The 13907-nt window shown below is 38.0% G+C and overlaps 1 protein-coding gene across 1 annotated transcript in view; it reads right to left on the bottom strand.

The window, feature by feature from the left end:
• The window catches only part of jph3b (junctophilin 3b), a 426338-nt gene that overhangs the window by 288748 nt on the left and 123683 nt on the right, over window positions 1-13907 (bottom strand). The window contains exon 2 of the mRNA XM_028810112.2: window positions 11427-12207. Coding sequence (XP_028665945.1) covers window positions 11427-12207 — 781 coding nt within the window. The remainder of the gene's footprint in view (window positions 1-11426; window positions 12208-13907) is intronic.

Here is a 13907-nt window from a genome sequence, read left to right as displayed (position 1 = left end):
ACCAATCCGGAAAAAAAAGTTGAAGGAAAATAACCATCACCATGACCAAGTAGAAAGGAAGTTAAGAGAAATGTAAACTGTCAATACAGGAGAGCAAAGGATAACTTTAAGAATGAGTTAGAGTGAGTAAAAGGAACTTTGCTTTACTATGACATATTAATGACTTTCAAGGGTATGGCAAGATGTAGCTGAACTGAGTGCAGTTGACAAGCAACAAGAAATGCTGGAGATTGAATGGGAGATGGTTATAGAAGATAGGAATCACTGGAGACATAAAGTATGGCTTCCATTTACTTTGTTAATGTGCAATCATGTAGATGATGAGGAGCACAATTATAAGTTCACATGACATATATGGTTCAATTTAAAAAAATTAAGTCATAGAATTCCCCACCATGGGACATAAGTAGCATCCAGAGATTGGTACACTAACAAGCCACAAATATCAAGGCAGTGAAAGCCCTGGCCATTTGCTAAAGAGTACATTCTAATGTTGAGTATCCTCTGTCACAACATGTTATTCATTATTATTTGGCCTGAGTAAGCTGCCTCCAAGTGGTTGTGACCTCATTTTTTTTACAGTCACTGCATTTTCTGTAGGCAATGTAAAATATTATATATAAATATTTTTATAGACTGTCACAAAATAGCAAATGATTGAAGTTTTCTCTGGTGAATTGGATGCTCTTGTGATTATCATGAACTTGTATTACACAAAATTGTCAAATATCAGTAGATTTGTTTTTGTTTTTTTACTTTACCATTCTGAGAGGGCCAAAATTACACATTAAAAATGACAGATGGTCAACTCACTTCCCAATAAAACCAATTGATGAATATTTATATTATTGAATTTAGAAACTATTTATTTTTTTGCTTTCAGCTTTGTCTTTATAATGAAAATGTAATTCACATTGAAACATTTAACAGTTTGTGAGAGAATGTAACTGTACATGGCTTGTAATGTTGGAAGAGGTGGAACTGACAGCTACCATCTCTACTGCAGCCCTGAAAGCCGGCCATTTTTAAGACTCAATTTATGGTCTCTAGCATATGTGCATGGTTCTTTACAAAATAAGGATGCAGAGCAATTGAAGTCATTACTGTTCTTTTGTTGACAATGCATTTACTGCAATCCACTGTTAACCTTTAGTTGCTCAGGGTCATTTTCAAGTTTTTTGTTTTTAAATTTACTTCTTTTTGTAAGCTTACAAAGTTTCACACCTCTACAAATAAAGTAATCCTAATTTAAGTGAATATCATGACAATGCACATTTTAACAGTTATGCTTACTATAAAATAGTAACAAATTTAATCATGTTCTTTATACAGGGGCAATGTGTTTAAGATAGACCTATAATTTGTAAATGTTATTTTTTTCTAAACCCTTTGAGACCTTTTAAGTATAAAGTTTAATAATTTGTTACAGAATAGTATCGCCTATAACATGTCTCCAACTCAAAAGCGCCAAAGTCATGGCAGAAATTACAGTAATGTTCTTTTAAACTAAAGGTAGCCAGACTGGAAATTAACAAAGACTAGGAAAAAAGAGAATTCAACAGAAATAATCAAACCTTAAGAATTATAAGCAAGAAGTGATGAAATATAAATTAAATAAACAATAAACTGAGATGAAGAGGGCAGTGTGGCAAATTCCTCAGGAGCTTGTGTTTCATGTCTGTGTAGAAGTTGCATATTTTCTTTGTGTTCATGTTTTTTTCCCCTGGTACTCCACTTTCCTTGTCCATTTCAGACGTACACTCTTAAAAATGGTTCTTTAATAGCATTTTATGGTTCTTTAGTGGGTTTTATAGTTCCTTGTAGAATTATTGTGTGACCAATCACCATTTCATCTTGTGAAGGGATTTTTGCATATAAAGTTGGTTCTTTCTGCTTTGAAAAACTTTCTGATATGTAGAAAAAACTGAAATCTTTAATGTATGGTAGGTTACCTAGCAGGACACTAACAGATTAAGAGAACTTGGACTTAGCCTCTGTTATTTTATGCAGCAAAAGTCCTTTTCAAACCAAGAGCCATTCATGGTTATTTACTGTATGGAGCGTGTTATTGGTTTAAATAAATAAAGGTTTTTTCTTAATGTGGATGTTCCCCTATGGCATCTTGCTAAAGAACCACTCTTGCACCTTATTTTGAAGAGTGTATCCAAGTTTGATGTTTGTTTCTGAGAATGAAAAACAAAGATTTTAAGGCTTTTCCTGCCTTAAACCCTGTGATGAAATACAAGTTTGAAAAATTGGCAGACAGATAAAATACAAGCAGTGCAGCAACTTTAAAAGGTAAAAGAAAGTTTACGGTGGATCTGAGCAAAAATCTGTGCATCGCAGAAGGTCATATGTAAATTTCTCAAGGCATTTAGTAAATAAAAGGACACAGCTGAAGAAAACTATAATTTTTCTTTTTTGTATCAAGTCTGCTCCAATCTCATAATACAACATGTGTATATTCATATTACAAAATATAGTGTGAGCATGAAAATGCACAAAAAATCACTCAATGAAGGCACCTTAATTCACAAATACCTCTTTAGACTATTTTGTCAGGACAGATTACCACAAAAGTGTAAGGAGGAGGACAGTGTAAGATAATGAAAGAAAAAATAAACAGTTCAGTGACTAAAGTGGTCTTTATCACGGTACTAGATAGAAAGAACTCTACATTTGGTAGCCAGAGGTTAAGACAGAAGACTGGCCCAAAATATATAATAATAATAATACATTTTATTTATACAAGGCGCCTTTCAGAGAACTCAAGGACACCGAACAAACAATAAATAAATAAATAAAAGACACAATTATAAACAACTTAAAACATCAGAAAATCTAAAAATTAAAACCAAACAAAACCACTATAATCAGGAGGAAAAAGAAAAAGCCATTTTAAACAGATGTGTTTTAAGTTTACATTTGAAGGATGAATATGATTTGATATTTCGGAGATCCGCAGATAATGAATTCCAGAGCTTGGGAGCAGAACGGCTGAAAGATCTGATCCCCATGGTGGTTAGACGGGCGGGAGGGACTGTCAGATGGGTGGAGGAAGAGGATCTAAGGTTACGGGATGGAATGGCAACATGAAGAAGGTCAGACAGATATGGAGGGGCAAGGTTATGGATGGCCTTAAATGTTAATAGCAGAATCTTAAAATCAGTACGAAACTTGATCGGGAGCCAATGAAGCTGCTGCAAGACTGGAGTAATATGGTGAACAGATGGGGTTCGAGTGATGATACGTGCTGCAGAATTCTGGACTAACTGAAGCTTATGAAGAGATTTATTAGGGAGACCAAAGAGGAGTGAATTGCAGTGGTCCAGCCGAGAAGTGACAAGACTATGAACAAGAATGGCAGTGGTATGAGGAGTGAGGGAGGGGCGAATGCGATTATTATTACGTAGGTGGAAGTAAGCAGACCGGGTGATGTTATTAATGTGACATTGGAAAGATAGAGTACTGTCGAGGATGACACCCAGACTCTTGACCTGAGATGATGGGGAAACAACAGAGTTATCAATAATAAGGGAAAGATTATTGGTTTTGGATAATGATGATTTTGAACCAATGAGGAGAACCTCAGTTTTGTCACTGTTTAATTTAAGAAAATTCAAAGAAAACCAGGATTTAATTTCAGAAATGCAGTCAATAAGCAAGGGTGGTGGAAAAGAGGAGGTGGGTTTACCAGCAAGGTAGAGCTGGGTGTCATCAGTGTAACAGTGAAAATTAATGTTATATTTGTGAAAAATATAGCCAAGGGGAAGAAGGTAAATAATAAAAAGAAGAGGCCCCTGGACAGAGCCCTGGGGCACACCAGAAGTACCAGCGGTGGGTTGGGATGTGAAGGATTTAAGCTGTATGAACTGAGTGCGGCCTGAGAGGTAGGATCTAAACCAATCAAATGAAGTGTGAGTAATGCCAATCAAAGATAATCTATTAAGGAGAGTGGTATGACAAATAGTATCAAAGGCCGCACTCAGATCAAGGAGGATGAGAATAGTAATTAGACCAGAATCAGCAGCCATAAGGAGGTCATTGATAATTTTAACAAGTGCTGTTTCTGTACTATGAAGGGGGCGAAAACCAGACTGGAACTTTTCATATAGATTATTGTGAGATAAGTGGGTGTGAAGTTGGATAGCTACTATTTTTTCAAGAATTTTGGAGATAAAGGGCAAGTTAGAAATGGGGCGAAAATTATTGAAATTAGTAGGATCAGCACCAGGTTTTTTTTAGTATTGGGCTTATAGCAGCAGTTTTGAAAGATGAGGGAATAATACCAGTAGTAAGAGAAGAGTGAATGATGGCAGAAATGAGAGGGACTAGAGAGGGGAGGCAGGCTTTAACCAGAACTGTAGGCAGGGGGTCCAGCTGACAAGTAGATGACTTGGATTTGGAGATGAGATCTGAGATTTCAGAGGAAGTGGGAAGCTGGAAAGAAGAGAAAGAGTGAATAGGCAAGTGTAGTTCAGAAGGAATACAGAGAGGATCTGGACCAAGGTGCTGATGTATCTTTTGGATTTTCTCATTGAAAAAAGACATAAGAGAATTACAGAAAGCAGTTGAGTAAAGGTGAGATGGTAAAGAGTCTGGAGGTTGTGTAACATTATTAAGTAAAGAAAACAAAGATTTGGTGTTACCTGTATTACAAGTAATTAACTGAGTGAAATAATTAGATTTGGTTTGAGCTATACAATCCTTGTAATAGAGTAGATGATTTTTATACATCTCTTTGTGGACAAAGAGTCCGGATTTTTTAAACAACCTTTCAAGTTGCCTGCCCTTAGCTTTCAGAAGCCAAAGTTCAGGCGTAAACCAGGGGGCAGAAAAAGAAAAAGAAACAGATCTGGTTTTTAGTGGAGCCAGAGAATGAAGAATACCATTAAGACAAGTGTTATAATATGAGACCAGTTCTATGGGAGTGGATAAATTATAAAAGTCTATTTGGGAATCAATTCTAGAAGACAGCAAATTCAAGTTAATATTCTTAATGTTACGAAAGGCTATGAGACGTGGAAGCTTAGGAACAGAAAAGGTAAGTTTGGCATTGAATGAAAGGAGAAAATGGTCGGTTATAGTGAGTTCATCTGCTGTAAGATCAAAAGGAACAACACCATAGCAGCAGATCAGATCCAAGATATGTTCTTTACAATGGGTAGGAACATCAGTGTGCTGCTGGTATCCAAAACTCTCCAGGCAAGATAAAATTTCTCCAGTGAGAGGGATATTGATATTGTCCAGATGTATATTAAAATCCCCCAGCAGAATTATATTTGGAGTAATTACAGATAAATGGGTAAGGAAGGTAGCAAGATCGTTCAAAAAATTGTTGTTTGACGGTAGACAGTTGCAATGATGGTAGGAACTGACCCAGACAACTGACACACAGTCGATTCAAAAGAGCTAACAGCAGGAGCAGGCAATGGCAGGACTTTCCACTTCTTTATGGTGCTTCTACTGTGATTTCAAAGATGTTCTTAATTAGCTTACAACTAAAAGCCGTCATTTACTAGTCACATGATCAATTAAAATCAAATTGTAACAGCAGATTCATAACAACAAATATATTTTATTTAGGCCTCTTCTTTATTGAATGTGAAGATTCAAATGTTGAAAGAGGTTTCACAATTTTGCTCATTAATGTACCCCCTTACAGGTCTGTAAAGCAGTATTCCTTATTTTAATCCTTCAGAGCTTAGCTACATACCTGATGTCTGTCTAACAGAAGGACTATCTGCAGGGTTTTCTAGCATAAGGGCCCAATTAACTATGTGTGATCAGCTGTTTTTCCACTAACTTAATCTATGCCAGGGTTTACCAACCTTGGGTACCCGCATCACCAGGAGTGCGACAAAGAGGAAGACAGAGTCACAATTCACCAAAATTGAGTGTGTTGCATTGTCAGACTTTTTCATGGTGCAATCGGTGTCTTGCAGTGTGACATCATTTTTAGTTCATTTATTAGTAAGTGCTCCTATTTTATGATATGAAAAGAATCTGCACATGCAACTGTTACCTGTGAATAAGCTGCAGAAATGTGCATTCTCATGGGTTCCTTGCTGCAGGCAGAGTGATCAGAAAGGTGAATGGCTTATTTTAAAAGAATGGAATTTGAACCTTGTAATGATCCATAGAAAAGGGCAAGGTCTAGTATTTATTTCTGCACAAGCCCTGATAGTAAAACATTGCTGATTTTAAGGTTTGATTGACAAATTTGTCAGGAGGAAACAAGGGTGACTGAAATGGATGCAACACCCGCTGCTTACGTTCAGCCCATCTCTTCTGCTGGCGATCCTGGCAGTACTGCAATCATTTTAACTGTGCGGTGCATCTATTTTTGAACTGCAGTGCAGGTATTATGGGGTTACAAAGACAGTCGACTGTACTTCATTACTTAGTGGTGCGCCGGCACCTGTTGTTTCACGGGGGTCTCCAATCGCCATACCCCTCGATTGCTAGTCATGTTTCATTTCCTCACAGTGCTTGATACTTTGCAGGATAATATAACTCCCAGATCATCAGTCGAGTGTCTAAGTTTCATGAGGGACACCATTACAAGATTACTGAGATATTTTAAGGCAAATGTCTCAATTTATATTTAAATTTTATGCACTTAGTTAAATCTTATTTTTAGTTCAATATTTTCGCCTGCAGTACTGTATGTGGTTCAATTTGTGGTTCAAAAATGAAAAATTTGGCTTCAAACATTTTCTAGGGATGCGGAGCATAGAAAAGTTTGGGTACCACAGCTCTACATGCTTTAAAGCATCTGTGCTATAATTAGAATATGGCTAGAAATTCACATATTTAGCATTTCATCAGCTATTATAAGATGAATTTTCAGCTAATTAAGTCTCCCTTTAGAGGAAAAAACAACATGTACACTTATTATTTTCAGGAAAGTAATATATATTATACCTTTTTATGATATAGTAATTTGAGAACTAATCATATACTATCAAAAAGTGTCAAATCCAATTTAAAATGCATATAGGTTACTAGTATAAAACATTAAGGGCAAAAATGTTTTAAAAACCTATTTTCCAGCACTGAGCAAAGATAAAATTAAGCATGCAGTACTTGAGTTTGGTCAGCTATACCCTGAGCCATATGCTAGGAAAAACAGATAGATACTTTATTTGTCCACAAGCTAGATAGAGAGTGAAATTTTAAAAAGACATTATATATTTAAGGGTATTTGCATACTTTTTCAGTTACACCATGTAAAAATGACATTTTTTATATACTACCCCCACCCCCCATTTCAGGGCACCATAATGTTTGAGACATAGCAATGGCACTTATATTAAAAGCAGTCATATTTAGTCCTTTGTTACATATCCCTTGCATGCAATGACATCATCAGATGCAGAGGATCTTCTTTCATGATGCTCTGCCAAGCCTCTAAGCACACATAAAAATGTCTGGCGAGCTGCTGCTGTCAATAACAGTCTTGTAGGTAGTAGTAAGATGGTCTGACCTGTCCAGATATACATTTGAAAGCAGTAACATTCACATACAGCAAGTTCAGCTTACTGTGTCCATACAAGGGAAGTGCTGTTAGAAGTTTATTCTGAACTCACAGTGGCCAGATTGTTTAAATGGAAAGATGCTTTAGTGCTCATTTACAAAACTGACTGGGGTATTGCAATAAGTCTCTCCAGTGCCAAGTATACTGTGAAAGCATGTCAGAAATGCCTGAGCTTTTACCACAAAAACATACAAAATACAGTGTGTACTGTATCATTTTAAATGCACCTTATCTACCATATATGTTATCCCAGAAAAAAATAGACAAATATATTTTGTAAATGGGCCAGGAGATGGAAGGCAAAAACATTTGTCTAATAACCTGCAAATGGTTAAAAACTGTGAAATCAAAAAAAAAATAATTCTATCTAAAATGTGCGAAGAATACTAAAGCCTAATACAAAAAAGAAGATTGACAAGGTAAATCCTTATTAACACACGAAACAACTACCTATAATGCAAGCTTGCCTTTTTAGGAAACCAGAAATTTGGACAATGTAAATGAGTGTGCTGACATCTTATATGGTCACAACCTGCTTACGTTACATGATACAACTTTCCATTGTGCCGCACTTGGCAACCATGAGCATTGCTAGAAATAAGTCTACAAAATGGCATTGCCCATGACTCAAAATAGAAAACAGAATGCAACCACAATAAATAAATAAAATATTTACATGTTAGGAAATGTTAATCAATAAAATTAATTTAAAAATTAACAGGAAACAATTGAACACTGACAAAAAAAACATAAAATACTGGGGCTTCAACAGTGCTAAGAGGGCAGATTACAGAATGAATTGTCAATGAATTTTTTGTGAGTAAAAACTGTCTTTTATGAAAGTGTTTTGATATTATTGCTTATCCCAGTCAATAAGCAATATAGTCTACCTAAGGAATATATTTACAGTACCCCAGTCCTTAGCAGCGACTCTCTACAAAGCCATGACAATAAAATGGTGATTGTAAACCAAACCCACAAATATTTTTTTCTGAGTAGAGATGTTAAATTTGGACACATATTTGCAGTGACACATTGTCCTGCCTGGGTTCCTACCAGGGGGTTGATACAGTTTGATATTGTCTAGCACCTGCCACCACACATTCAGTTCTTTAAGGACCAAAGGTGGCAAAACTGAGATGCACTTAATACCAGTAAAACTAACAATGCCATGGGGCTTTAACTGATTGCCTTTCTATTGATGATACTGTTTATACAGATGAATGGGCGTATGGCACTTTTTCAAAATGAGGACAACCTCTACATAAATTATTTTATTTAAAAGAAGGGTAGCTTTGTAAAATACTTATTTTTTGATAACTTAAACTGTCAAGTTTTTATTCACTTTGTACTTGCTTTGGGATTTAAAACTTGCTCTTGAAAAGCTCGTCTCTCCAGAAAGTTGTTATTTTCTGGTAACACTGAAGGATTATTCAAACCTAAATTTGAAAGATTCATCATATGTATGTGAATATTGCTTCTTTTAGTCCATAACTCAAACTATGTATTTGTTGAAGAAATCCAGAGCCTAATCCTGCAGCATCAGAGACTGAATTTAAACCAAGTGGAGCATACTCAAATTCTGACATAAAATGGAGGCAATTGACATAACAAGGAAAATAAACAAAAATGAAAGTAAAAGAACAATTTGTAATGAAAGAAAACTTTCCAAAATGAAAAAATACATTGTTAGGCATGTGAGCTTGGTGAATGTCTTACAGGGTTTGGGAGAAGGAAACACAAGGGGAAGGCATGTTGCATGCCTCCCATTTCTGGCCTTAGAGTGAAGGAGGACAAATCAGAAGAAATTTGATGTCACTTCCTCTACGTGACACAACCTTGTGGATGGATGGATTATATAAAAGAAGCCACATCACCAGAAGTTGGTATTAATTTGTTATCCAGAGTCAACTCAGGAGCCATCTCTACTGAAGTCAGAATGCCTGTTGTCCTCGTCCTTTTGAGCGCCATAGTCAACCTCACCATATAAAATGGGGTTTACTGAATGGGACCTCAGCCCTTTTTACATTTACTCTGTGTCAAATCTGTTAGAGGCTGTTTGTGGTAGGACCATCTCCTACAACCCTAAAGTTGGATTAAGGGGGATATATAACTATATAACTAGGCTGGATGGAGGTAACTTTACATCTGTTTCTTGTGTAAACTTGCTAAGTCTAATTCAGGATCACAGGGCCATGGTAGGCACCAATACATTACACACACTCGCAGGAGGTCGATTTGGAGATGCCAAAGAATGGAGGGCATCCATTTGGTAACCTGAGGATCATATGTCCGATGTTTGCAAATGATCTGGTCCTGCTAGCTTCACCAGGCTGTAACCTTAGACCTGCACTGGGATGGTTGGTAGCCAAGTGTCAAGCAGCTTGGATGAGGATCAACGCCTACAAGTCTAAGGTTATGGTTCTCAGCCAAGAAAGGGTGGAGTGCCCTCCCCAGGTTGGAGATGAGGTGCTGCCACAAGCAGAGAAGTTTAAGTATCTAGGGGTGTTGTTTAAAAGTGAGGGAAGAAGGGAGCAGGAGATCAACAGGCAGATCGGAGCAGCATCAAATGCAGATGTTGTATCAGTCAGTCATGGTGAAGAATGAGCTGAGCTGAAAGGAAAAGTTCTTGAATTACCAGTTTATCTACAGTTCTCCTCTAACCCACAAAAGAACTAGATTGAGGATACAATCAGCGGAAATGATTTTCCTTCATGATGTCTGGTCTCAGCCACAGAGACATGTTGAGTTGCACAGACATTTGTGTGGAGCTCAAAGTGGAGCTGTTGCTACTCTGAATCTAAAGGAGGCAGTAGAAGTAGTTCAGGCATCTGATTAGGATGCCTCCCTGGGACATGTTCCAGACATATCCAACCAGGAGACCTCGGAGCAGATCAAGGATACACTGAAAAGATTACAACTTGGCCTTGACCTGGGAATTCCTCTGTATCATGCCAGAAGTGTTGGAGGAGATGGTAGGGAAAAGGGATGTCTGGGTATCTTTGCTTAGTTGTAATTAGTATTAACTGCCCTTTTAACAGCATGAGTATTGAGTTTAAATCCAAGTGCAGCCCACTATCTGGGTGAAGTTTGCATGTTCTTCTGGCATCCACTGAGGGCTTCTATGACTGCTAGGGTTTTCTTCCTCATCCCAAAGATGTGGTTGAAATTAACTGGCATCTTTAAATTTGCTCTTTCGGACTGGATATGCCATACATTGGACTGACATCACATCCAGAATTGACTCTGATCTTGTGCCTAATGCTGTCAGTCCTAAATAGAATAAGTTAGAACTAGATTCAGAAAATTAGCCATTATTAGTACTATCCATCCATCCATCCATTTTCCAACCCGCTGAATCCGAACACAGGGTCACAGGGGTCTGCTGTAGCCAATCCCAGCCAACACAGGGCACAAGGCAGGGAACCAATCCTGGGCAGGGTGCCAACCCACTGCAGAGTATTAGTACTATAAAGTGTAAATTGTCTTGGAAGAATTAACCAAATCAATATATTGTTTGTGAACTGGTCCAGTTTAGGTGTGTACAAGAATGTGTACATCTCATTGTATTTTGTTTTCTTTCTTGTATCTGATGTAGCTAGGATAATCTCTAGCTCCTTATAGAATAAGCAATTTCAAGAAATGTATTGATGGATTAAGCGTTGTCAACATCCATTAATATCACCTCACTCTTTTTTCATTTTTGATATTAAACTAAACCTTTGCAAGATTTGACATATGACTTTCATCTTGGAGGAAAGAGTTCATGAGTAGAAAGGTCTGTGAAGCATCTACTTTATAGGTCAATATAGAGGTCTGACAGCCGTCAAGACCTATAACAGTACACAGAAAGTATAACAACATTCATAATTTTTCATGTTTTTACCTGGAGAGTGCAATTTCCGCTTTCTGCTTAGCAATCTCAGAGGCCCTCTCTGCTGCCTCTACAGCTCGGTCAACTTTTTCCCGGATCTTGCTTGCCCGCAGAGGGATAAGATTCTTCCGTTTGCCGCTCACCAGAATGTTCTGTTTGTATTTCCCTTCCTCTTTTGTGCCATCAGGAAATGTGGTGCATCCATAGCCATGCCTCTTGTTGCTTAACCACTCCCCCTCATACTTTAAACCATCAGAACGACAGCTGACCCCAAAGCCACAGCGTTTGTCATTCTTCCACTCTCCCATGTAGGTCTCTGTTGTGGTGGCATCAATGTCATCCTCAATGACCGAGAGGTCAGCTTCCCCCTCTCCAAGGCTGATGGTAGAGTTGATGTCACTAGCAGCAGAGCTGACTGTACTCATGCCAGCTTCACTGCGGAAAGAGCTTTGCTTGCTCCTCTGACTGGCCAAGGAACTTTTGGATTCTGATTTGCGCAATTTTAGACCACTGAGGAAAGATCTCCGGAAGATTCCCTTCTTCTTGTTTTTCAGAATCTCCGCATCACTGTGCATGGTGAGGACAAAACCACCTCGGGACACAGCTGGGCTGCTTGCTGCCAAGGCACCCGTGGCGTCAGGGTGCAGGACAGTCCCGTTGCTGTGTTCACTGCGGAGGGAATTTATAGATGTGCGCAGAGGCGAGCGGATGACAGCAGCCATTCCGTAAGGGACACTCTGCCGGACACCATAGCCATGGCGCATTCCTCCAACCCACTGGCCCTGATAAGTACCTGTGAAGACAAAAATGACACAAGGCCATTATTTACTGCTAGTTTACTGTTTCATTTGTATTTTTTTAATATAACACACACACTGCTATATGAGAAAAGACAGTAAAACAGACACAAATACAACCAATGAAATCTATGAATAAAAGATAACAAACATTAATGAAAATCAACACTTGAAGCCCACTCTTAACTCTGTATGAATTGGCATTTGATACCAAAAGTCCATTATATGATACATCCTCATATTAATTAAGTCACCAGGGGCCTCATGTATAATGTTGTGTGTAGAATTCACAGTAAAACATGGTGTATGGACAAAAACAGAAATGTGTGTATGCACAAAAAAAATCCAGAAGCATAATACTGTGTGTATGCCAAGTTCCACACACTTCCCCTTTATAAATCCCAATGAACTTGAAATTAACGCACGTGTACGAATCTACAGCCCCACCCCGACTCCTCCCAGAATTCTCTATATTTTAACATGCAAATCAATATAAATATCACCTTAAGTTTGGTGTTTATTAAAAGACAATGGAAAAATCACGTGGAAAAAACAAGAATTTGGTATAAGCGAGAAAAGGAAGTTATGGAGTGATACAGCATGGCAGAGACACTTGATAGTTCAAGTTCAGAAAGTCGCACAGCTCCTGAAATAACAAGCATTCAGATATCAAAGTTGATGTGAAAAGGTGAGTTGCAGCCCACCGTCTGTTTATTCTGTTTCAGACAATATTACAAACGTTGACCTCCCATCCTGATGACATGACTCCATGCGGTGATGGTGTGGCTGTTACCAGCACATCTTCAGACACTGGCTACACACACCTCTGCCTCAGAAATCATTGGGTGACCATGTGGCTGTGTGCTGATGGACACTGCTTTGGAGTCACAAAATGCAATAGTGGATGCTGTAAGAAATGTGGCCCATGAACTAAGGAATATATGGGATGTAATATATGATATTGACCACAATTTAAATGAATTGGTTAAAAAATAAATGCTGCATTTATAACTGTTTTTACATTCTGAAAATTACATTCAAACGAAGTTGTAACGCTGTCTGATTTTTCAGGGTGAGTTTCATCATACCACATCTCTTCAGGTATGGGTGAGCAACAATTGTGTGGCATATTGTGCAGGACACTACATGCCTGCACAATGCCACACACTTTCTGTGGACTATAGAGCAGCACATTAATAGAGTACATAAGCAAATTCATTCTCTGAAGGCGCCTTTATTGTGTAACATCGGCGCCAAGCAACACAACAGATCAATTCTCTTCTCTTTATAAAACTATTTGAGGTAACTCACTATCTTAAAAGAACTGCTTGCCTTTTGCCACACTAGCTGGAAAAAGCACCCACGACAGTAAGGTGCTGCCGTTTTGATAGCTTCTCCAGGTATGTATGATGTAATGTCAGCTCATTCTTTTGGTGATTCATCATTGGCTGATGTAACTAGTCCAGTGCCGTTGCAATAACAGCAATTACATTTGGGAAACTGGACGTTGCTGTGAATTGAGCTTTGATGTTTGCCAGTTCAACTACAATGTAAGGAAATCTTTTATATCTGGATAACAAGTGGATAATACCATCCTATACAGCAGGCATGGTGCAACTTGGTGATGTTTATGAAGCAAGTTCATGTTGAAAAGCTCCTGTGGTTAAAAACTTGAAAGTGGACAGAACTTGCAAAG

Source organism: Erpetoichthys calabaricus, chromosome 9 (assembly GCF_900747795.2).
Source record: "Erpetoichthys calabaricus chromosome 9, fErpCal1.3, whole genome shotgun sequence".
In the NCBI taxonomy this organism is placed as follows: Eukaryota; Metazoa; Chordata; class Cladistia; order Polypteriformes; family Polypteridae; genus Erpetoichthys; species Erpetoichthys calabaricus.
This window is presented reverse-complemented; position numbering and strand designations above follow the sequence as displayed.